Below are 26978 nucleotides of genomic sequence, written 5' to 3' on the forward strand. Positions count from 1 at the left end.
AAAGATAGGGTGCATTTGGGTGCACAAAAATTTGGGTGCATTTGAACCGTCCTCTTAAATTATATCGTTCGAACTAAAATGCATGCATGGATGGGTGACATCAATGATAATATTTCTTTTTGGGAGGCATTTAACATAGGTAATCAGTGAAGAACCAAAAAAATGGTATTCTAACCGATCATGTATTTTTTTTTTGGGTAGTGCAAACTTTTTTGTATACAATTTTTTTTTTATTTTACCGATCATACAATTTTTAGAGTGATTTACATGCATGCATGCATGTATAGCTTTAATATTTTTTAAATGGTGGATGATGCTGTCATTACCAGACGTCAGATTTAATCTATTATGAGTAGAACTAGGGTGCTCTCAAGCTCATCAAAGTATTTGGTGAGCTTGACTCTAAAACCCATCAAATCGATTTCAAATAATGAATCCGAACCGTTGAAACCCGCTTACCTTACGTGTAATGCGTCTACATGTGAAATTTTTAAACATTCGAATTAGTTTAGTATAAAGTCACTTGGTCAAAATTAGAAGGTTAATCAATTAATTTTAGTGCATTCATTTTTTGAATGTTTTTTTACCGCTTGACTTTATACTAAATTAATTCGAATGTTTAAAAATTTCACATGTAGACACATCACACGTAAGGTAGGCGGGTTTCAACGGTTCGAATTTGTCATTTGAAATCGATTTGATGGGTTTTAGAGTCAAGCTCACCAAACACTTTGGTGAGCTTGAGAGCACCATAGTTCTACTCATCTATTATTACAAACAAATGGTTTCATAAATGTATCCAGCTGTCACACCCCGGAACAAGGGGTCGTGCAGTTACGCCGTGAATATATAGATGACTATACATTCACAAGGCAATTACGGTGTAAACCTAACATAATATCGGTTTACAACATCACCACTTATCATTTTATTCGAGTTAAAATCATGTTTATACAAATACATTTATAGATTATCCAAATATACTCAATAGTATATATAAATTCGTGCAATAACTATATAATTGAAAGATTAAACAATCCCAAATCAATTCCCATTTAAATCACAGTAAACGTTTAATATACAATTAGGTTTACAAAACCACTCGACACGGTCCGATAACATGGTTATACACAAATACCATACCAAAACCCTATCGACATCAAAATGGACTCAATGTGAGGCATACCCTATCGCTATGCGGCTTAAACCTCACTGGTCGAGCACTCGAATCCCTTCTATTCGCGTTTACCTGCAAACACATACAAAAGAATAAAGTTCCCCGAGGGGATAGGGGGTGAGAAAACTTGTCAACCGTTTTCTCAGTGCGGAATTTAGTCAGGGCTACTGGATTTGTAAGAAATCCATTACCGGAACTAAATAAACCTGCAACGAGTTTCAATTCAACAATTCGATAAAAGAAATACATATGCAACATATATAGAAGCAATTGAAATCCAACTCATATCACAATCAAATGAAATCGAAAAATTCATAGAATGGTTTGGTATAACAGATACAATTGCTAAGTCCGGTTACAATTGATAGATATCGACTATCCATCTCATTTGGCTTAACATTTCTCTGGTCTGGTTCATAGTCAAACATCCATATCAATTCGTCAATTTCCAATTTAGGATTGCATATCTCCCGATCATGCAACGGGTTGTCACTCTTCCAAAGAGAGACCAATAACAATCAATTATCCACAGTTTCAATCCTCCTGCTATACTCTACCTTTTTGGTATCAGTTAACCTAGCTCTGCCTTTCTCCTTGGTTACCGATACCCTCCACAATTAGGGTTATTCACCGTATGCGCATATGGGCCCTGAGACAAAGTCTAGTAGCTAGCTAGACATTGTCCCTACAATTCACTCATTTCATTCACAATTAACTTATCCTCTGCCCTCTTCACATTTCAGTACTGTGGTTCCATTCAATTATCAAAACGATAGAACAATCAATCGAATAACAATACCAACATGCTAGATCAACAATATCATATCAATTCAATTATATCATTACTTATTTTCATGCAATGCTGCAAATAATGCTAACAATAGAGATCCAACATGAGGTCATGCACAATAAGACAATTAACAATTCAATCGGTATATATATATAAGCATATATATATATATATATATATATATACATGTACCGTTACTTAATTCTAAGTAATAGAATCCAAAACAGATCCCGTGAACCCCCGCACCTGATTATGAAGAGCGTATCTCGCACTTATGGTTCGGACGTCTCGAAAGATCCCGCAAAATCTTGCTCAACCAAGCCTACACCTATATTAACATATATACTTTCCTTAACATAATCCATATAACTTTGTATCCACCTTCTTGGTGTTAAAAATAGAGAGCGCTATTGGAGAAAGAGTAAACAAGAACACAAAATAAATGAAAAACAGAATTATAGACAGCAGCCCTAAATTCTGACCCTTGGTTACTAAAACTGCAATAACTTTTTATAGGAAACTCCAAACAACTTGAAACTTGAACCACTAGAAACTAGACTCCGAGACGCATCAAATAGACTGTTCATTTATCCAGAATGATTTAGAATTGCCCATTCAAATTAGCTTCTTAATCAGCCTAAAAATCTGCCCACTGTGCAGTCACAAATTTAATGGTAAATCAAGTTTATTCATCAACACTTGCTATTTTGATTCAATACGTTGGACATCATAGAATATGCAAAGTTCACCTTTTTGGATTCCAATTGAACAACAACATACACCAAAGAGGGAACAAATAAAAGAGACCTATTTAATAGCCTTCCGATTTAAAATTCCTTTTGATTTAATATGAAGACTTTTCTAATCAATATAGAGACTTTCTCAATCAGTATCATCTATTTTGGAATAAATAATCAAGCCTTTCTCAATAAATATTAAGCCTTTCGGAGACAATATTAACACTTCCTCAAAAATATTATGCCTTTGTTTAATTATCACCATACACAGTAAATATTAGGCCTTTCGGAGACAATATTAACACTTCCTCAAAAATATTATGACTTTGTTTAATTATCACCATACACAATAAATACTAGGCCTTTCGGAGACAATATTAGCACTTCATCAAAAATATTATGACTTTGTTTAATTATCACCATACACAATAAATACTAGGCCTTTCGGAGACAATATTAGCACTTCATCAAAAATATTATGACTTTGTTTAATTATCACAATACACAAAAGAGGGAACAAAGAAAAGAGATCAACACCAAATTGATTTCAGATTTTAAGAGAGTGAGAGAAGAACTTACCAATCAACACCTTTGTTTGTTGGATTAGACTAGACAAATCAAAATATTTCTCTAATTTTCGGATTTGAACCAAACCCTAGATAGAAAATTAAGATTAAGATAGAATTGAGAAGAGAATCACTAAATTAACAACCTAGAAGCATAATGGAGATAAATTACTCATCATTTATACAAACATTTCAGATTTGAGCAAAACCCTAGCAATGGAGATAAAATTCAGATTTTTGATGAGAGATGAGAGAAAAACAGTACCAATGGGGAAGCTAGATGGCCACTAGAGAGAGATTCTCAACAATTTCCATTCTTTTCTTCAATTTCTCAAGGTTTCTTGGTGGATTTTTAAGAGAGAAGAGATGATCTCTCCTTCTCTTTCTTTTGGCAGCAAACACACAAGGAAGCAACGAAGGGAGAGAGAGGGTTGAATTGTTTACATGCATTTTGGACATTTTTCAAAATAGACCCTCCACTTGTTTGATATTACTAAAAGAAGAATATACATATATATATACAATTTAATTTAACACTTAGGCTTTTAATTCAATTTGTATTTAAAATTTTATGTTATTATTTTTTTTTTATTTTCACGGTGTTACATTTCTCCCTCACTTAAAAACAAAGTTCAATCCTTTGAACTTAACTACGTACCTGAACTGTCGAATAACTCAGGATATTGTTCGCGAATTTTTATTTCAAGTTCCCACGTCGCCTCTTTTTCTGAGTGTCGTCCCCACTGCACTAATACAAGTCCAATCGTTCGGTTTCTTAATCTTTGCTCTTTTCGGTCCAGAATTCGCATTGGTTCTTCTTTATAGGCCAAATTCTCATCTAGGTACAGGTCAGAATGATCGATGCAGTGAGATGAATCTCGTACATACTTTCGGAGCTGTGACACATGAAACACTGGATGAACTCGGCTCAAAGCTGGAGGCAACGCAAGCTCATAAGCCACTTGTCCCACTCGATTCTGAATTTGAAACGGACCGATATATCTCGGACTCAACTTGCCCGATACACCAAACCGATGTTATACTCCCCTGACTGGAGATACTCGGAGCCACACATGGTCACCCTCTTGGAATTCCAAATGCCTTCGGTGCACATCCGCATATCTCTTTTGTCGATCTCGAGCTAACTTTAGTCGGCCCAAGATAACCTGTGTCTTTTCTGCAGCCTCTTGTATCATTTCTGGTACTGTAGGCAAATAAGTGCCCGCGGGACCCCACCACAAGGGTGTCCGGCATGTCTCACCCGTAAGTGCCTCCAACGGTGGCATCCCAATACTCGAGTGGTAACTGTTATTATAAGCGAATTCAACTAGGGGAAAATGATCTAACCAAGACCCTTGGAAGCTCAACGCACACGCTCGAAGCATGTCTTCCAGGGTTTGAATGGTCCTCTCTGACTGTCCATCTGTTTGCGGATGATGCGCGGTACTGAACCTCAGTTTTGTTCCCATAGCCTCTTGGAAACTCTTCCAAAAATGAGAGGTAAATCTCGTATCTCGATCCGATATGATCTCATGTGGGCAACCATGATACCTGAAGAAAAATTTCATAAATATCTCCGCTAAGGCCCGACCCGAGGTATCAGGTCCAAGCGGAATGAAATGAGCCACCTTAGTCAGCGTATCCACAATCACCCATATGGTCTCATGTCGCCCTTTTGTCCTTGGAAAGCCACTTACGAAATCCATCGTAATTATCTCAAATTTACCTCTTTTCTTGTCCAACGGCTGGAGTAATCCGGCTGTCCTTCGTCTATCAGCCTTCACCTGCTGACAGACTTGGCATTTCTCGACGTATTTCCTCACGTCATTCTTCATGTTGGGCCACCAGAAGTATCGCCTCAGATTCTGGTACATTTTCACTTCCCCGGGATGGATAGTGTATCCCGAATCATGCGCCTCCGATAGAACCAAGGTCTTCAACTCTGCATCTTCAGGAATGCATATACGGTTGCCAAACCGCAAGATTCCTTCATCATCTATCCGGAATGGAGTCTCTCTGTCTGATGTCGCATGATCTCGGAATTTCTGACATTTCGGATCCTCATGTTGCGCTACCCGAATACGATCGTGTAATTCGGGTCTCACCTCAATAGTAGCAGAAATAATCGACATAGCTGCCGATGCAATCGTACCCGCTTCAGCTCCAAGCAAGCGAGTTGCTGTTGCCACAGCCAATTCACGAGAAGCGCCCACGTGCAAATTCATTCTCCGCATCTCCTCTATCAAGTGTGACTCTCTCGTAACCAAGGATGCCAGGTTCACCTGGTTCTTTCTACTCAGCGCATCCGCAACTACATTCGCCTTACCCGCATGATACTGAATGTCGAGGTCATAATCTTTCATTAGTTCGAGCCACCTCCTTTGCCTCAAATTCAGCTCCTTCTGAGTAAATATATACTTCAGACTCTTGTGATCGGTGAAAATCTGACACTTTGCACCATACAGATAATGTCGCCAGATTTTCAAAGAAAAGATCACCGCCGCCAACTCCATATCATGTGTCGGGTAATTCTGCTCATGTGGTCTCAGCTGACGAGACGCATAGGCAATCACATGCCCATCCTGCATCAAAACACATCCCAAACCCGAACGCGATGCATCGGTAAACACCGTATAGTCCTTCCCAACTACCGGCATTGCAAGAATCGGTGCTGACACTAACCGACTCTTCAACTCCTCGAAACTCTTCTCTTGAGACTCACCCCATTCAAACTTTACCCCTTTATGCAGCAGCTCGGTGAGAGGTCGAGCTAGTTGAGAGAACCCCATCATAAATCTCCGGTAATAACCGGCTAAACCGAGAAAGCTACGGATCTCGGTCACGGTAGTTGGTCTCTTCCACTCTGTCACGGCTCGAATCTTTTCAGGATCAACCGCCAATCCTTCACCTGAAACAATGTGGCCCAGAAATGCCACTTGGTCCATCCAGAACTCGCACTTAGAAAACTTCGCATACAGCTGGTGATCGCGTAGCCGCTGTAGCACCACTCTGAGGTGAGCTGCATGCTCCTCATATGACCGGGAATAAACCAGGATATCGTCAATGAACACCACCACCATAGTGTCCAACAGATCTCTGAACACTCGCTGCATGAGGTCCATAAAAGCCGCGGGTGCATTCGTCAGCCCAAATGGCATGACTAGATACTTGTAGTGCCCGTACCGAGTACGGAAAGCCGTCCTCTCCACATCACTCGGACATATCCGCAGCTGATGGTACCCCGTCCTCAGATCAATCTTGGAATAGACCGACGACCCTTGTAACTGATCAAAGAGATCGTCAATCCGTGGCAACGGATACTTGTTTTTCACTGTCACTTTATTCAACTCTCGGTAATCGATGCATAACCGCAGAGTTCCATCTTTCTTCCGCACAAACAATACTGGCGCGCCCCACGGGGACGTGCTTGGCCTTATCAGTCCTTTCTCCAACATTTCCTCTAATTGCACTTTCAACTCCTTTAGCTCCGCAGGAGCCATTCGATACGGAACTTTCGAGATTGGAGCTGTACCCGGTACTAAATCTATCTTGAACTCAACTTCACGTGCCGGGGGTAACCCGGGAATCTCCTCCGGAAAGACATCTACAAATTCCGAAACAACCGGAATGTTCGCTATTTCGGAAACCTCCGTATTGGCATACATAATCATCACCAGGTATGCTGTACATCCCGACTCCACTAAGTTCCTTGCCTCAATCGCCGAGATGTATGGTACCACCTCCTTCACGCCCCTACACCTAAGGGTACAATTCGAACCACTCGGCAACGCAAATTTCACGGTATGACGCAAACATTCAATGGTGGCTACGTGTCGGGTTAACCAATCTATACCCAACAATGCGTCATACTCTGAGATATCCATTACTAACATATCCGCTAACAAGTCTCTCCCATCGATTCTTATTTTCAGGTTTCGGCAGATTTTTGCAATTTTGGTAGTTGAACCGAGTGGGGTACGAACATCCAGAACTTTCCCACTCGACTCGGTTGGCCATCCACACTTCTCAACGAATATACTAGACACTATCGAGTGACTACAACCCGTATCGATCAACATATATGCAAGATGCCCGGAGATAGAAATAATACCTGCCAACATATCATTCTGAGCGGATCCCGATGCCCGCTCACTTTCTTTATCCGGCAGCTCGATCGCATGCACGGCATTAGCACCAACCCGGCCTCCTGCACGGCCTCCTCGCGTCTGTGGTGGAGTGCCTCGGTCTCCATTTCCACGCCCCTGTGGACCCCGATAGCCTCCTCTGCCACTACTTCCCGAAGCACCCGAGTGAGCTTGTTTTGGGCACTCTCTAGCCCAATGGTCCATGTCACCGCACAACATACAGGCTCCTCTGATGCGGCGACAGGATGCCTCTGTATGTGGTTTCTGACAAACATTACACCAGGGTCCAGTGGTCCCCTGTGTAAACCTTGATACCACTAACTGTCCAGTCGGGTGTCCCAAAGTTGGGGGTTGAGACCCCGACCCACTTGCTTGCTTCTTGTGATCAAACTTTGGCCTAACATTCCTCGGGTGGTTCTGTTGTGCACTCCTCTTGAGATACACCTCGGTTTGCTCCGCTTGTTTCATTAGGGCTGGAATCCCTTGAGATACACCTCGGTTTGCTCCTCTTGAGATACACCTCGGTTTGCTCCGCTCGAATTTGTCATTTGAAATCGATTTGATGGGTTTTAGAGTCAAGCTCACCAAACACTTTGGTGAGCTTGAGAGCACTATAGTTCTACTCATCTATTATTACAAACAAATGGTTTCATAAATGTATCCAGCTGTCACACCCCGGAACAAGGGGTCGTGCAGTTACGCCGTGAATATATAGATGACTATACATTCACAAGGCAATTACGGTGTAAACCTAACATAATATCGGTTTACAACATCACCACTTATCATTTTATTCGAGTTAAAATCATGTTTATACAAATACATTTATAGATTATCCAAATATACTCAATAGTATATATAAATTCGTGCAATAACTATATAATTGAAAGATTAAACAATCCCAAATCAATTCCCATTTAAATCACAGTAAACGTTTAATATACAATTCGGTTTACAAAACCACTCGACACGGTCCGATAACATGGTTATACACAAATACCATACCAAAACCCTATCGACATCAAAATGGACTCAATGTGAGGCATACCCTATCGCTATGCGGCTTAAACCTCACTGGTCGAGCACTCGAATCCCTTCTATTCGCGTTTACCTGCAAACACATACAAAAGAATAAAGTTTCCCGAGGGGATAGGGGGTGAGAAAACTTGTCAACCGTTTTCTCAGTGCGGAATTTAGTCAGGGCTACTGGATTTGTAAGAAATCCATTACCGGAACTAAATAAACCCGCAACGAGTTTCAATTCAACAATTCGATAAAAGAAATACATATGCAACATATATAGAAGCAATTGAAATCCAACTCATATCACAATCAAATGAAATCGAAGAATTCATAGAATGGTTTGGTATAACAGATACAATTGCTAAGTCCGGTTACAATTGATAGATATCGACTATCCATCTCATTTGGCTTAACATTTCTCTGGTCTGGTTCATAGTCAAACATCCATATCAATTCGTCAATTTCCAATTTAGGATTGCATATCTCCCGATCATGCAACGGGTTGTCACTCTTCCAAAGAGAGACCAATAACAATCAATTATCCACAGTTTCAATCCTCCTGCTATACTCTACCTTTTTGGTATCAGTTAACCTAGCTCTGCCTTTCTCCTTGGTTACCGATACCCTCCACAATTAGGGTTATTCACCGTATGCGCATATGGGCCCTGAGACAAAGTCTAGTAGCTAGCTAGACATTGTCCCTACAATTCACTCATTTCATTCACAATTAACTTATCCTCTGCCCTCTTCACATTTCAGTACTGTGGTTCCATTCAATTATCAAAACGATAGAACAATCAATCGAATAACAATACCAACATGCTAGATCAACAATATCATATCAATTCAATTATATCATTACTTATTTTCATGCAATGCTGCAAATAATGCTAACAATAGAGATCCAACATGAGGTCATGCACAATAAGACAATTAACAATTCAATCGGTATATATATATAAGCATATATATATATATATATATATATATACATGTACCGTTACTTAATTCTAAGTAATAGAATCCAAAACAGATCCCGTGAACCCCCGCACCTGATTATGAAGAGCGTATCTCGCACTTATGGTTCGGACGTCTCGAAAGATCCCGCAAAATCTTGCTCAACCAAGCCTACACCTATATTAACATATATACTTTCCTTAACATAATCCATATAACTTTGTATCCACCTTCTTGGTGTTAAAAATAGAGAGCGCTATTGGAGAAAGAGTAAACAAGAACACAAAATAAATGAAAAACAGAATTATAGACAGCAGCCCTAAATTCTGACCCTTGGTTACTAAAACTGCAATAACTTTTTATAGGAAACTCCAAACAACTTGAAACTTGAACCACTAGAAACTAGACTCCGAGACGCATCAAATAGACTGTTTATTTATCCAGAATGATTTAGAATTGCCCATTCAAATTAGCTTCTTAATCAGCCTAAAAATCTGCCCACTGTGCAGTCACAAATTTAATGGTAAATCAAGTTTATTCATCAACACTTGCTATTTTGATTCAATACGTTGGACATCATAGAATATGCAAAGTTCACCTTTTTGGATTCCAATTGAACAACAACATACACCAAAGAGGGAACAAATAAAAGAGACCTATTTAATAGCCTTCCGATTTAAAATTCCTTTTGATTTAATATGAAGACTTTTCTAATCAATATAGAGACTTTCTCAATCAGTATCATCTATTTTGGAATAAATAATCAAGCCTTTCTCAATAAATATTAAGCCTTTCGGAGACAATATTAACACTTCCTCAAAAATATTATGCCTTTGTTTAATTATCACCATACACAGTAAATAGTAGACCTTTCGGAGACAATATTAGCACTTCATCAAAAATATTATGACTTTGTTTAATTATCACCATACACAATAAATACTAGGCCTTTCGGAGACAATATTAGCACTTCATCAAAAATATTATGACTTTGTTTAATTATCACAATACACAATAAATACTAGGCCTTTCGGAGACAATATTAGCACTTCATCAAAAATATTATGACTTTGTTTAATTATCACAATACACAAAAGAGGGAACAAAGAAAAGAGATCAACACCAAATTGATTTCAGATTTTAAGAGAGTGAGAGAAGAACTTACCAATCAACACCTTTGTTTGTTGGATTAGACTAGACAAATCAAAATATTTCTCTAATTTTCGGATTTGAACCAAACCCTAGATAGAAAATTAAGATTAAGATAGAATTGAGAAGAGAATCACTAAATTAACAACCTAGAAGCATAATGGAGATAGATTACTCATCATTTATACAAACATTTCAGATTTGAGCAAAACCCTAGCAATGGAGATAAAATTCAGATTTTTGATGAGAGAGGAAAGAAAAACAGTACCAATGGGGAAGCTAGATGGCCACTAGAGAGAGATTCTCAACAATTTCCATTCTTTTCTTCAATTTCTCAAGGTTTCTTGGTGGATTTTTAAGAGAGAAGAGATGATCTCTCATTCTCTTTCTTTTGGCAGCAAACACACAAGGAAGCAACGAAGGGAGAGAGAGGGTTGAATTGTTTACATGCATTTTGGACATTTTTCAAAATAGACCCTCCACTTGTTTGATATTACTAAAAGAAGAATATACATATATATATACAATTTAATTTAACACTTAGGCTTTTAATTCAATTTGCATTTAAAATTTTATGTTATTATTTTTATTTTTATTTTCACGGTGTTACACCAGCACTACCTCATTTTATTAAGAAATTCCTCTGCAAATACTATAAATTTGTTATTATGACAGAAACACATGTGTCATTATTATATATATATATATATTTTTTTTTCTTCTTGTCAAAACATGTTGAGCACAATTAATCACTGTTTTGTGACTTTGTTCTGGGTTCAGCTCCATTCTGTTGGAATAGTTGAATTTTTTTTATACATCATAATCGTTCATTTTAAATCAAAACAATTTTAAATTAAATTCGATTCCAATTATAATTAAGTTAAATTATAAAGATAGCTAATACTAATAGGCATTTTCATAATCAACATTTTTCTTGGAAATATTTAAATTAAAGTTTATTTTTTTATTTTCATCTTTATCTTAAAAATTATATATATTTAATGATTACTTCAATTTAAAATTTTATTAAATGCGTAAACATACATACCGATCGAGTTCACTGATTTATGATTGTGGATTTGGTAAATGAATATATGATTTGAATCACTTTTAATTTTGAATCACCATACAAAAAATTATAAGAGTAATAAACATATAATAACTATGATTTGAATATGTTATTTAGAAGGAGAATTATTGAATTGAAGCCCTTTGAAACCCAATCAAACAAACCATGCCGTAACCAACACTGAGGGCCTGCTCTAGATGAGGGGAAGGGACGGGAGAGAAAGGGACGGGATGGGAAATATTGGAGATTTACTCGCTCCACAAAATTAAATATGAGGAGAGAGTAACAACGAGAGTAACAGCGGGAGTAACTCACTTACACTAGACAGACGAAATTCGTCACCCCAAATCGGGGTGTAGACAAAGGAAAAGGGGGCCCACACAAAAATTTACTGAATTTGCCATTTTTCTCGCCTCTTCAGATTTCTTCTTTTGTTTTTCATTTCAGAATCGAATAAGTTCTCAACTGTGGTGCTTTGTCACCTTCTGGGTAGCCTCCGTAGCTGGTGCTTTCTCCCTTAGCTGGGTAAGCTTTCAAGCAATTTTACTATGCGTTTTTTTTTTTCTTTTTTTACTTAATCGCCATGTGCTGGTTTGAGAATCTTAGAGCTGGTTCAAAAGCTTCATGGGTTTGTAGTTATATTGGCCCTTGGTTTTGACCCATTTGTGGAGATTGGGTTTGTTAATTCATATGATAAATGTATAAATTTTATGGATGCACGCAAGTTGTTCAATGAAATACCCATTAAGAAACCAGTTGCTTGCAATGCCATGATATCTGATTACATCCAAAATGGGTAAAGGAAGAAATGATTATTGATTTCATTGAATGACTAAAGGAAGAAGGTACTTTGTAATTCATTTTTATGATGTCTTTTTATTAAAATGAATACTGGTAATTAAGAAATTACTTATTTTACTCATCTGTATGATTGATCGATCTTATGTAATTTTTTTCCCTTCTGGGCTTGAATTTTATGCAATTTGTGAAAACAAGAAAAAGTTTAAAGAAGTGACAAGAGAGAAGAAGATCAAATGTATGATATAGTAAACACTACTAAAAAAGTTTAGAAACCATTGCCTAAATCCAAAGTTTAAGTATATTACAATTAAAAAAGTGAAATGAATATATCAGAACCCAATCAAAGTCCTTTGACAAAATGCCTCTGGTCTTTATCTCCTCATTCAACATTTGTAATCGATATGTAATTTATTTTACAGAATGACAACCTCAAAATTAACCATGTTTAACTTCTTTGTCAATTTTTTTTTTCTGGTTCTTGATGATTCTCTGGCTCTTGTCAGTTTATTTGACGACCCTCTAGCATGTAATTTTAAAAACCTCTTGCAACACATCTTATTAATTTGCAGCTTCCTGGTAAATTTGCATAATTTTTGTCTTTTCCTATGGACCTATTGTTTCTATATGGCAAAGCATATTGCATACATTTCTTTTTATATGTCGTTTTTTGTTTCTAATAATTTTGCATTTCTTACAGTTAATTTGCATTTATGAGAACACTGTTTGTTTCAAACGTTACTATTTATTTTAGTTGTTTATTGAAATTTATTTTGTCTGATACTGATATACTGTAGCAGAGTATTAAAAAAGAGAGATGGAATTGCTTCTTAGTTCTTAATAACTGTTAACGTAGCCTCACTGCCTTTTCAAATTTTTTTTGCCTCAATTCAACACATCATTCATAAAACAAAAAAAAGAAAATGACATCAAACGTGAATAAACTTGTGAAATGCTACTGCACATAGCCAAATAACTATTATGTTGTTGGCTTTTTATAAAAGAAAGCATCTTGAGAGTAAAACAGTCATAATTGATAAAATATAAGTTATATTAAAAAATTACATCACACCCTTCCTCCCTTCGTCTATAACTCTATATTACTGGAGCAAGTAACCACATTAAAATTTACCCTTCTCCCTTCTCAACCCCTCCCTTCCTCTCCCCTCCCCTCCCTCTCTTGTACAATTACTGGAGCACAGCCTGACTGTTTTTAAAGAAATCCAACACTGACTTTTTTTTTACAGGAGAAGCCGTCGGTGATTTTTCGATCAGCGCCGCTGTGAATTTCATTTCCCGGTGTGAAACTTAAAATTTCGATCAGCCGCGAAGCATTTCCCTTCTAATTTTGATTTCCATTCTAAAAACCGCGAAGCATATCTCCTTCTAAACCCTCCTCTCACCTCCCTAAGCCGCGAAGCATTGGCCCCGAGCACATACCTTAAGCCACGAAGCACTCCCCACCCATCTTAAAACCGCACATCCCTCATCGCTCTCTCTCTCCCGCCGCTCATCTCTCTCTCTCCCGCCGCTCAGCCCTCCGCCGCCGCTTGCTCTCTCTCACGGAGTCCGCTTCCTTCCACCATCGCTTGCTCGCCTCAGGCGTCGATGCCGCTAACGGGGACCAATTCTGGACGTAGTTCTGGACACAATTCTGGACGCGATAGGGGCGAGCTAGCAGTATTTCTGCGATTTTTTGATGTGTTTGTCGCTCTCTCTCACAATTCCTCTCCGATCTCTTTGTTAGATTCCTTGTATAACTCTTCTCTCTTTCTAATTTTCAATCTGTTTTTTCATTCAATTTAGGTGTTTTTCTGATTTCTCTTGACAACAGGAAGCTACAATGGCGTTTCTCCACAAATGGTCCAATTTGATGGAATTTGTAGTATTAGGTTAGTATTACAATCAAGCTTATTTGTTGGTTTCTTTTGGTTTTAATTCGTGGTTGAAATTGTAGTCAGTCAGTGTTACCTGTAGATACCAGTTAATTGTTTTGTTTGTGTTTAATTGGTTGATTGAGACTAATATTGTAAAAGTTTGAGGCTTGAATGGCATTTGGACTAAAATACAAGCTCAATTCTAGATTAAAAGATTGTATACACATCTTTTCCATTATCGAGGCATCTCCCATTTAGTATCATAAATGTATAATACCAGGCTGACCTGACTTGAAGCTGGTACATTTTAATATGGTTCTCATATTTCTTGTATTAATCTGATTGTAATTTTTTGTATAATATATGTTTCTGAATAGAGCTCTCTCATTTGAATTTATCGTTCACCTTGCATAGGTTCTGACTTCTGACACTACTCACGAAGCTGCTACATGGAGTTGTGTGCTTGTTATCCATTAAAATCTGAGAAATTGTGAAGTATTTTTGACTGAAAATTGGTAATTTCAATTTTAAGGAAATCCAAACCGGTACTGTTCGGTACCAGTTTCAATTTTTGAGGGGCTGCTTTGATTAAATAACTGTCATGATTTTGGTACTGATATGTACCTGACCACACCATATCATATGTAACCATGCACGTATCAGCCACCACATTTTGGAGTAAACCTTGATTTTCAAGTGCACCATTGGAAAACAACATATGATGAATTTATAGTTTAGCTGCTAAAATATTTATTATCTTGCTTTCTTTATTTGTTATGCACAGACAAAAAGTGAAAAGGAGGTGGGAAAATTAATTGACGACCTTGGTATTCGAGACAAGCAACAGTTTGTGTGCGCTAATTCTTCTCTTATTTAGAAATACAATTTCTTTCTTCTGATTTTTCCTTTAATTATCTATTTTAGTCGAGTTAAACACAAAACCAGTACCAAAATGTGGCTTGACTGTTTGTACAAAACCTGGTACAGGTATGTACAAACAAGCTTCACTGTTTGTATTTGCTTGAAAAACTGAATTAAGGCTTCTATTAGTGCTCAATGCCAAAACTGAAGTAGGGCTTCTATTTGCTTGTATTAGTGCTTCTATTTATAAATTCTGAACAAATTTTTGAAAATCTTAAAAGTTTAATAGGTCAAGATGGAAAAAGCTCCATTGGGCATCGAAAACTTGAAAGTGATAGCATTTTCTTCAATTAACAAATGTACTACATTGTATAGTGCTTAAAAGTTTGTTAATGATGGAATGGAAAACCTAGCTAATACAATGTAAATTACTAATTAATTGTTTTATCAAAAAATTGTAATGCGTGTTTATTAGAATGAACATATTCTATTTAATAAGTATGATTAGTAATTTACGTGATTAGTGAAATTTAGACAATTAACATCAAATTTTGACTTAAATTTTAGAAAATATTTTGTAATGAAAATTATATTAGTAATATTTACACAATAATTAATGTTATAACATGTTTATTGCTTAATTAAATAATTTAAACACATTATATTATATAGCATTACATGCAAATTTTAGAAGGGAATCAAATGAAGTAATTTGTGGATATTTTACAATACAATTAAGTCTTCCATATCTTATCCGAACCTCTATTTGACCTCAATACCACTGGTAACCATTTCTAACCATTTCTGAAATTCTGAAATTCTTTGGAAAAGAAAGAAATTGCAAAAGCCCCCCCTAATTATTATTTTTTTTATTTTGCAAATTCAGTCGAACCAAATACCAACATAAAATCTCTCTTATATGTCAAGACGAGGAATACATGCGCATCTTTTATGAACAAAAGATACAAAGTTTTTAAGGCCTTTCAATTCCCCATTAAAATTAAGGTACGCTATGCTTCCCTTTCACTTTCAATTTATATCCTTTCATGGATCATATTGCATAAATTAAACTAATTATGTGTTTCTTGCTGTAGGCCACTTCATTAATATATTTCAAGAGGTTCTACTTGCAGTGGTCGGTCATGCAACATCACCCTAAAAGTATCATGTAAGCTAATATATAGTTTTTTATTTAATTTTGTTTTGTCTACTTGTTTATTTGGTTGAGGTAATGAAATGTGATCTTAAAATGGTGTACGTTAACTTGCATATATGCATCATGTAAAGTAGAAGAGAATCATGTATCGGCAGAGGAGCTTGGCAAAGGCATCAAACAAGACCACAAACCCATTTTAAATAATGTGATGCTTGTTCTCCAGGTTTTTCTCTCTTATATGTTTCTCTATATATTTCACTTAAATATTCAAATTATTATATTTTTGTTTAACAAATTCAATTATTTACTCGGCATTCATAGCTAAAGCCTTGCTTAATTTTTCTTACCACAGAGCTTAGATTTTGATCTTATAGTTTATGCTCCGTATTGATCAATCAATGGCTTTGTTCAGGACTTGGAAGTGAGCCCTCTTTCTTTCTCTTCTCTTTTCTTGTGTTGTGTTGTCTTTCTTTTGAATTCTTTTTTTTTTATTTTGTAGGAATCTGGTGAAATAAGAAATGGTGAACTCGACAACTGTCCAGGTATTTCTCTCCTTCCTTTTATATGACAATTGTTTTTCCAAAAGTACGTGCATAATGTATATGCATATGTACCAAGTGTGTATATCTTGAAGGGCGAAGAATTATTTACATATTACAACTTTATAATATGTTAGAACTGACATTGAGATTACTATTGCTAGCTGGTTATCTGATTACGTGGTATGCTGGAAAGAATGAAAGAAGCAAATAGAAGAAAAAAAAAAAAATTTTCTTTTACTTTTGTTTTTCTTTATGAAATTATCATAATCAATGGAAGTTCTCTTTATAGAAATTTCATGAGACAGCTATACAAGAGGCAAACAAAATAATGATAACAGATGCACCTCTCCTATACCCACCTGGACAGGAACTTATTGATGGCGAGTCACTTCTGAAAGATAAGAAAGATGAGTTTAAGCTGAAATTTGATTTATTTTGAAACCATGTGTTGCTTTGTATAGTATTTTTTTTTATATTGTTGGTGAATTCTAAATTTGTATTTTCCATAGAGTGAAGGAACAAGTTCGAGAATGAAAAGCTGCTCAACAAATGCAGGCCTTCTATCGTCAGAACCTCCCCAATGTTACCAACCTCCTTGCCACTTGTAAACTATTTACTACAAATGCAATGTTGTTAATTTCAAATGCATATTTTATTACTGTGTTATGTAAATTTTGCTATAGTGTGGTTTTTTGTAAATGAATATGTTATGTTATTAAATTGTGTTGTCTTTTGTTTATGTTGTCTACGTTATTTGCATGATATTTTACTTAGTGTCAATGAATGTCATATAGTAATATATATGGCTAGCAAAAATATGGAGGCTAGCCCCGATACAAGTAGAATCATGCCAAAAATTTTACGTTAACACTGACTGTTTTTAGGACGTACACTGACTGTTTTTTTAACCATCAGTGTCAGGTATTTATAGTGACTGTTTTAAAAAAAACAGTCAGTGTAGGGTAGCTACAGTGACTGTTTTTTAAATAGTCAATATAGATACCCTACACTGATTGCTTTTAAAAACCTTCACTGGCTCTGGTTTTACTGATGTCGCTATAACAGTCGGTGTAGGGGTATTTGAACAGTCAATAAAAGAGTTTTTTTGTACTAGTGATGGTCACTATGGTCCAATATCTGATGTCTGAATATTTGTGTGGATATGAATACATATATGGTTTTATGTTTCAATTATCTATATCCGAATATTAGATATATACCATATAGTTTAATATATATTATGAACAAAATTATGTTATTCATGAGCAAATGCACAAAAGAATTCCCATCATAATTCACATCAGTGAATCCATTGCCAATCAGATAACCCTAAACAAAAGAAATGTTGGTGTACGTTCAAGACATACAATTTCTTTCGCGAGATCAATGTAAATATTTTATAAAGAAATGCAAACCTTGAAGTTTATAACAGGCTTTGCACCCTTAGTTATCCCTGTTTAACGTATATTAAAATATTCAAAGATAATATCCGCAACCAAGTAGCATTTTCATAATTTGCTAATGCTGTCAGAATGATCCTTAAGATTTTATTTAGGTATGATCCCTGATAAATTCTGTTTGTCGTAGGTAGTTAGATGAAGGCACTTGTATCCTTACAATTTAGTCATTTGGATTTATTAAATCAACGAAAATTGAGGTCAACATCGTACATGAATAATGATTTTGTAACCAAAGCTAAACCCTGATCGACATTGTTACTTAATTAATAATATTTATCACGTATATTGGAAAGTAGATAAATTCATGTATGTAGATCTTTAATTATCAAATAAAAATATATACTGTCATTCATTGCTAATCTTGTAATGATACAGTGAACATTTTCTCAGAAGAAAAAAATTGTACAATGAACATCATTTACAATATTGCTGAAAATGTTATATATATTAATTAATTATTAACGTACATAGTCTAGATTTTCTGTGGACGTTATATTTGCTGAATCACTAAAAAAATTGGTGCAAATAAATTTGGTTTCATTCAGAGTAAGCATCTGAAATGTATAATATCTTTTACTAGCCCGCATTGCAACATAATCCTACACAAATAATACCACCACAAAAGAATTTAAAGTATGAGAGCTTGAAATATCATGTGAATAAAGTCCGGCCGGCTGTTACTACTTATAACTACAATATATATAATTGTGTAGTGCATGTATACTTCAGCAACTCTCTCTTTTCCATTCTCTCCTGGCTCACTTTCAGCTATTGGTAATCTCCGGCAATTCTCTAGCCTAGATCTCCAACTTTCAGCTTGGTAATTCCGGCGACACAGCTGTAATTCATCAAAGGTAATTATTTGTCATAGCTTAGATAATTTTAAAACCTTTAGAATTTTCTAGTTTAGTATTCATTCTTGTTCTTCCTTTCGAATTCATTCGTCAATATGTATAATCCCTATTCAACTTCTAGATCTACAAAGTTCCACATAGATCTGGTCCTATTTACTAAAGTTATGAACTATAACCTGTGGGTGATGTTTTCTTTTTCCGTATAACACAGATCCAAGGGAGTTCTCAAAAGTTTGTGTTTTTAATTTAATGCACAATCTCATGAACATGATGTCTGCCCTTTTAATTTTAATAGTTTTGTTTTTCCTCATTTGATCGATCCAGTGTCCTTCTTTGATTTCTAATATAATTCGTTTTCTTCTTTTAGATCTCATGGCATGAATTGTTCCAAAATATAATTTTTTTCATTTATCATTTGAAGACCCTATATTTTGATAAATAAATCTTTTATTTCTATCGATTCTTATACATGACTCCTGCATGTCACAGAAAAGAAATTCAGTTGCTTTTCTGACGAATTTTATATTATGTTAATCTTATTTTGTGATTTAGTTTTCTGGATGTGTTATATAATGATATTATCATAGTATGCAATAAAATAGGAGATTAATATATATAGTTGCAGATACTTTGCTAACAGTTTCTTATTAGTTTGATTTTATGAATATGTGGTTTACCAACATATGAATAATCAGAAGTTCAAACATATACAGTTGTTCATTTTAAAAAAAGGAAGACACATTTAGGTTATGTTTCCTTGATCACATCAATTTCATGGTCTTATCTTAATTTTCAAGTTATATTTAATTCCTTGATGTCATTGTTCTCATCAGTATTAGCTCTTAGATCTAATAATACATTATCACTGTCAAATATTAGCACCATAGACTTATTAATATTTAACTTCAGAGGTTTTAATCCGTTGATTCCCTCAATACTCTACTCCTGTATGTTACAAATATGGTAGGCTTTGAAACTTTTTCTATCTCATTGTGAATTAATAAGTCTACGGTTTTTCATATGATACAGTTAAATGTATTAGTTGAAATAAGTTCTACATACTTCAATAACTATTTCTACATTTTGTAAATAGATGGTTCAACTAAATATAGAAGAGTAGTTCAAGTGAGAAAATAAAGTAGTTCATATGAAATTAAGAGTTCAGACGTAGATTTTCATTAAGAAAAAAGTCGAAAAATTCTATAGGCCTCGTTCGTTAATAAAATGAGACAGTCTTTCAAATAAAATTTCAAAACATTTTGCAAGTACTACATGTTTGAGAAATACATTACATATGTTATGGGACTTGATTATACAGCAAATTATATATATATATATATATATATATATATACTACAAAGAACATCATTAACTGTGTTTTCTCGTGCCCTTAGATGCTGACTTTTTAAATTCTCTGAATCAGTTCATTTATATTGTTCTATTAACTTGATAAACTTAATTAGGGGGATATAGATGGAATAAACATTTGATATTTTACAATTAGTTAATTGTTTCGCATTATTATAGTTGTCGGTAAAACATAGTAGTTGTGAGGAATTAAGTTAAATATTTCCATAGGATTTTGTTGGTTAAATAAAGCTGATGAGACAGTCTTTCAAATTAAATTTAAATTTGTCTGAGAAGTAGCATGTGTTCTAAAACTTGCATATACAACAAAATATATATATATACTACATGTGAAAAACATCATAATGGCCATTGTGTGCCCGTAGATGTTGATCTTTTTCAAATATTCTGAGCGAGTGAGTTCATTTATTTTCTTCTATTTTCTCATTAACTTTAAATTAATGAAGAGATAAAAACTTTTTCCATTGTTACAAGTAGATAATTGTTTCGCAATATTAGTTGTCGATAAATAATGACATCTGTGAAGAATTAGGTTAAATATTTCCATATATAGGAGTTGTTGGTTTAGAAAGTTATAGTCTCTGTTGAATAAAATTTGCATCTGCATAATGTAGGTATTGGTTTGAGAAGTAGTGCATACAATCTAGCAACAATTTAATATGTATTGCAGAGAGCATTAGTGTATCATTAGCTCAGTGGCTGGAATCTCGGTAATTAAGTTACTGGTGAATCTTTTTTTTTTTTGCCCAACTTCCTGGTCAAATTCTTGGATCCGTTTTTGTTATTAAACTTCTAGCTAGATGTACAAATTCCCCCATACATCTAGTCATGATATTTACTAAATTTATGAACAATAACCTGTTGGTGATGTCTTTTTTTTTTTGTATAACACTGATCTAAAGGAGTTCGCTCAAGTTTGTGTTTCTTTAATGCACAATATCATGAATCTGATGTCTGACATTTTAATTTTAATAGTTTTTTTCCTCAATTTGTTTGATCCGGTGTCCTTCTTTATATTATAATATAATTCGTTTTCTTTTTCTTGTTATCATGGAATGAATTGTTCCAATACGTACTTTTGTCAATTATTCTCTGAAGACCCTATATTTTGATAAATAAATCTTTATTTTCATCAATTCTGATACATGACTCCTGCATTTGACAGAAAAGATATCCAGTTGCTTTTTTGTCTCTAATTATATTAATTAATCTTATTTTGAGATTTGGTTTTCTGGATGTGACCTGATCGATTTAGGTTCTCTTTCCTTGATCTGATCGATCTCATGGCCTTATCTTCAAATTCAAGTTCTATTTCCTTGATGTCATTGATCTCATCAGTATTAACTGTCCTAATACTTCAATATTATCACTATGAAATATTAGCACCATAGATGATTCCATTAATACTGATCTACTCCTGTATGTTACAGATCTGGTAGGATTTGGAACTTTTTCTATCTGATGGTGCGTATAATTTAAGTTTCCTGCATCTGTTAAATATAGTATGATACAGTTAAAAGTATTAGTGGAAATAACTTCTAGATACTTATTGAACTATTTCTACTTTAATTTTGTAAATAAATGGTTCAACTACATCTAGAAAAGTTAAAGTAGGAAAATAAACTAGTTAATATGGAAATAAGACATAGTTTTTTTGTTAAGAAAAAACGAGAGTCTTTCAAATTAAATTTCAAAGCATTTTGTAAGTATTAGTTTGAGAACTACATTACATATATATGTCGTGAGTTGCTTATACAGCAAATTATATATACTCCAAAGAACATCATTGTGGCTTTTGTGTGCTCTTAGATGTTCATTTTCTAGAATTCTCAATCCATTTATTATGTACTATGTTGTCATTAGATATAAGGGGGGAGATGGGATAATTAAGCACTTGATATTTTACAAGTAGATAATTGTTTTGCAATATTAGTTGTCGATAAAACATAGTATTTGTGAGGAATTAGGTTAAATAATTCCTTAGGATTTGTGTGCCCTTAAATGTTGATTTTTCACATTATCTGAGATCATTTATTTTGTACTATTACTCTAATAACTTTATGGGGGGAAGGGATGGAATTGATATGTTACATCAGTTAATTGTTTCGCATTATTAGTTGTCGATAAAACATAGCACTTGTTAGGAATTAGGTTGAATATTTTCATAGGATTTTGTTGGTTAAATAAAGCTGCTGAAACAGTCTTTCAAATTAAATTTAAGAGAATAATGTAAGTATTTGTCTGAGGAGTAAAGTATTTGTCTGATGAGTAGTATATGTAATCTGAAACTTGCTTATACAACAAATTTTATATATAAATATACTACGAAGATCATCATTGTCGCTATTGTGTGCCCATATATAGATGTTGATCTTTTAAAAATTGTCTGAGTCAATTCATTTATTTGTGAAATTTTTCATTAACTTTACATGAAGAGATGAAAAAGAAGTATTTCCATTGTTAGAAGTAGATATTGTTTCGCAATTTTAGTTGTCGAGAACAAAATGGCATCCGTGAAGAACTAAGTTAAAAAATATTTCCATAGGAGTTGTTCGTTTAAAAAGTTAGTCTTCTGATATAAATTTGCATGCATACTATAGGTATTGGTTTAAGAAGTAGTACGTACATTCTGACAACAATTTTAGATGTCTTGCAGAGAGCTTTAATGTGGCCATCGCAAGACAATAATTAGATCTTATATATGTTTTAAATTCTCTTAAAGAGTTATTATATTTTATATTATTTTCATTAATTTTATTGGGGAGAGAAGAAAGAATATTTGGTATTCCACAAATAAATAATTGTTTCGCAATATTAGTTTTCGATAAGATTGAAGTGCTTCAGTGGCTTAATTATAAGCAAACAGTAGAAAATAATTATAGTTATCTGGTATCCTCTGTAGATATACATCTCTATCAGTTTTGGGACTTGTAAATTGTCTAGGTTTCATTATTATTCAATGTGAAAATATATATATTTACTATTGATCTTTTGATTGCAAAGGAGTATACTGCAAAAATCTGCAAGGTGGCCTACAGAATATATATACTCTGTTCATACTTGATCAGTGGTTTAATTAATTAAGGATACTGTGTTTTCTGATCCTCTTTAGTGCATCCTATTGTTCCCAATTGAAAACTGGTAGAACTTTGTGCCCCAGCATGTATAGTCCCAATATGGATATATTATAACTAGATTTGTCAGATAATTTGCAGATATTTAGTTATAAGTGGAAATAAGTTTTTATTATCAGAATATTTTACTGACTGCTTATTTCTTAATCATTCCTTGCAGCATTGTGAAAAATGGTGAATGTTAGAGGCCCACAAGTCTTGGGGAGCATCAATACAACAGACACGTACCCTGCCCTATGCCAATTGCAGTCTAGACACAGAGCTCAAAGGGTAATCGAAGGTGAGTTACAACCACCACTAATCACTCGGAAACACATTGTAAGCCTCCCTTGGGATAACCGGTACAAGGACTATGTAGTCAATGCCGGTCTTTACGGTGTTCACCAAGTTGGGCACATTCAAACAGATTCAGAACTGATTAGTGCTCTGGTAGAGAGATGGCGCCAAGAAACGCACACATTTCATTTGCCTGTTGGTGAGATGACAGTAACATTACAAGATGTTGCGGTCCTCTTAGGCTTACGGGTTGACGGGAACGCACTCTGTGGAAGGACAGATCTTGATTGGTCAGCAGTGGTTACAAACTTACTTGGACGGGATGTAGACCCCACAACTTTTAGGAACAAAAGCAAAGTGGCCATTAAGATGTCATGGTTGCGTAACAATTTCTCTACATGCCCTGAAAATGCAGATGATAAAACTGTGCAGCAGTATGCACGGGCTTATCTGCTCATGCTGGTCGGTTCTGTACTATTTACTGATCATTCGGGGGACTGTATATCTGCAATTTATCTCCCACTCTTTGAAGATTTTAACGAAGCCGGTAAATATAGTTGGGCCAGTGGCGTGCTGGCATTTTTATATAGAGAGTTGTGTGGGGCAACTGATCCAAAACGCAAGCAGTTTGGGGGGCCAGTTCTATTATTGCAGCTTTGGTCTTGGGAAAGGTTTCCCATGGGGCGTCCGAGGACCCGCAGGAACTGTGAAGTACCCCAACTCGGGGTTGGGGATTTAGAGAGAAGGCCTCCACTCGGGCATCGTTGGTGGTTTTATCGTGAGTATGCGGGCCATATTACATGCAGGGTCCTAAAATCCTATCGGAAAGAGATTAATGATTTGAATGATGGAAAGGTAATATGGCTTCCTTATGAAGACAAAATGCACTTGCTTCCACCAATTTGCAGTGAGAACCCAAGCTTATGGAGGACGACTGCACCACTAATTCACTTCTGGATAGTAGAAGTGTATAACCCTGGAAGAGTATCACGACAGTTTAACCATTACCAAGCAGTTCCGCCATCCCTTGGTGATACAATGGATGAACTGCATAAAATAATTAACGGTGCAGGAAAGAATTGGGTGGATACACACCATGAACATTTACAAGCTTGGGAAGATCGAGAAGACAAATGTTTGGTCGACCAAAGACCATATGATCACTCCAAACATGATGAATACCTAAGATGGTTTTCTGGTGCATCGATTCTGTATCTCCGAAGCCCACGGGATGTGCCAAATACAGACATCTCGGTTAGTACCCTATATAATCACTTTATCTTACTCTCACTTGCTTGATTAAACTCTCTGTATTGTTCTGACATATGTCTCCAAACTTGTAATAATAGAATGAAGCCAGGAAGATTACAGCGGACATAGTTGCAATGTGTAGTGCGGTGACAGATCAACAGACAAAAGCTTGTGCTCTTGATTTGTTGTATAAATGTAAGGAGGCAATCAAATTAATTGTTCAGCCGGTTGAAAGTGATGATGATCCAGGACCATCAAGCCGTCCAGCATCCAAGAGAGCCAGAAATTAGCTTCGGCATCTCTCCCTTTTTTTCACTTTAGGATTTTACCGAGTTGCTTGTTTTTCCTAAGACTCTTCGATTAAGAATTTTAGGCCTTTATTAAATTTTTTTTTTTTAAATGGTTTAGAGAACCTATGTTGTCTTAATTTCTTGTTGTTCGGGTTCTAGTCTGAGCCAGAAAAATGGATGCCATGTTTTATAATTGATTTTCAGTAGTGTTATATATGCTTATGTGTGTTTTTGTTACTTGTTATTGATATTTAAATGAATCATCAATAATGGATAGTTCACTTGATGACTTGATTTCGTAATTAGTAAGTTACTTCAGTATATCTCTTTAATTATTAATAATGACATAGAAATGACATATGGGCACACGAGTTTCTACATCAGATATAGAAATATAAATAGTATTACAATCTTAAAAATTTGAGACACCCTTTGGGCGGGAGCGGTCTGGGCACTGTGGCGGAAGAGAAATAGACGGATATTTTTCCAGAAAAGGAAGGAGATTCATACTTTAATCAATGAGACACAACTACAAATCAAATTATGGTCCTCGGTGTTGTACAGAAGGACCCATAACAGTCATGAGAGAGGGGGGGAGGGACCAACACAGGTGCTACTGTATTTTATTACAATGGGTAGTTGATAGTTAGTTAGAAAGCTTTAGCGTTTAAATTTTTTTTTTTGGTTTTGCTTTTAGAATATTTGATTGAGACTCTGTCCTTGCAGGATGTAAGGTTGTAATTATTTTTTCTTATATTAATACAAATTGCTGGTGAGCAATTGCTCACTGACCCTAAAAAAAAAAAAAAATCTTTAAAATTTTCAATTGATATATAATTAAGTGTCACTGACTCTGTACATTTCGAAGCGATCTAAAACCTGTAGATATTACGCATGCATACCTACATGTTGAGGTGATCAGAGTTAATCATATTGCTTTCTTTATAAAAATCGGGGATATAATTCATATGATTGTTTGGATTTTATTTCATTTTCCTTTGAAGTGAGGCCCAAATTATTGTAAGACTGGACAAATTTTGATGGTGCATTTCCATTCAGCACCTCCAATGCGAGTTATTTTTTATGGGGTACGTTTAGGCTTCATATTTGATTTTTTTTTTTTTTTAATTTGAGGCTCTGTAACATTAAGCCCACTTATAGTAAGTACTCAGAGGGAGAAGCTACTCGGGCAAAGAAAAACGAAGAGATTTGATGTCAATCAGATTGGCTGTTTCGAGCACGTACGGATTTCAACTGATCCGGATCACTCAGTTGTTGGTTTCTTACTCGAACAAGCTACTTAATTCGGCACACTTTGTCCTCAGCATTTGTGGCCCAGATCGAATCTTCTCAACTCTAATGACCAAAAAGAAAAGATAATATTTAATTATGAAAACTTCTAGTTCTCAGCAATTATCCATGTCTATCTCATATATAGATCATATTTCTCATACCTACCCATCTTGATACGTGCAATAAGGAAATGAAGATAGCATAA

General features: G+C 35.2%; 1 protein-coding gene, 1 long non-coding RNA gene and 1 pseudogene across 3 annotated transcripts; all 3 read left to right on the forward strand.

Annotated features, from left to right (window-relative positions):
* The first annotated feature begins 13596 nt into the window (after window positions 1–13596).
* LOC144552417 (uncharacterized) lies at window positions 13597–15799 on the forward strand. The gene is made up of 3 exons (XR_013511127.1): window positions 13597–14153; window positions 14246–14303; window positions 14703–15799. It is a non-coding gene; the product is annotated as an uncharacterized LOC144552417 (long non-coding RNA).
* Window positions 15800–15851: 52 nt separating this feature from the next.
* Window positions 15852–17584, forward strand: LOC144553203 (cyclin-H1-1-like; annotated as a pseudogene). The gene is made up of 6 exons (XR_013511337.1): window positions 15852–15856; window positions 16036–16154; window positions 16244–16317; window positions 16408–16528; window positions 16658–16726; window positions 17137–17584. The product of XR_013511337.1 is annotated as a cyclin-H1-1-like (transcript).
* A 6250-nt stretch (window positions 17585–23834) lies between these two features.
* Window positions 23835–25480, forward strand: LOC144553204 (serine/threonine-protein phosphatase 7 long form homolog). The gene is made up of 2 exons (XM_078301303.1): window positions 23835–25193; window positions 25289–25480. The coding sequence occupies exons 1-2, from the start codon at window positions 23835–23837 to the stop codon at window positions 25478–25480; spliced, it is 1551 nt and encodes a 516-aa protein (XP_078157429.1).
* The last annotated feature ends 1498 nt before the right edge of the window (window positions 25481–26978 follow it).

The sequence above is a fragment of the Carex rostrata genome, chromosome 4 (assembly GCF_964058835.1).
Source record: "Carex rostrata chromosome 4, lpCarRost1.2, whole genome shotgun sequence".
Taxonomy (NCBI): domain Eukaryota; kingdom Viridiplantae; phylum Streptophyta; class Magnoliopsida; order Poales; family Cyperaceae; genus Carex; species Carex rostrata.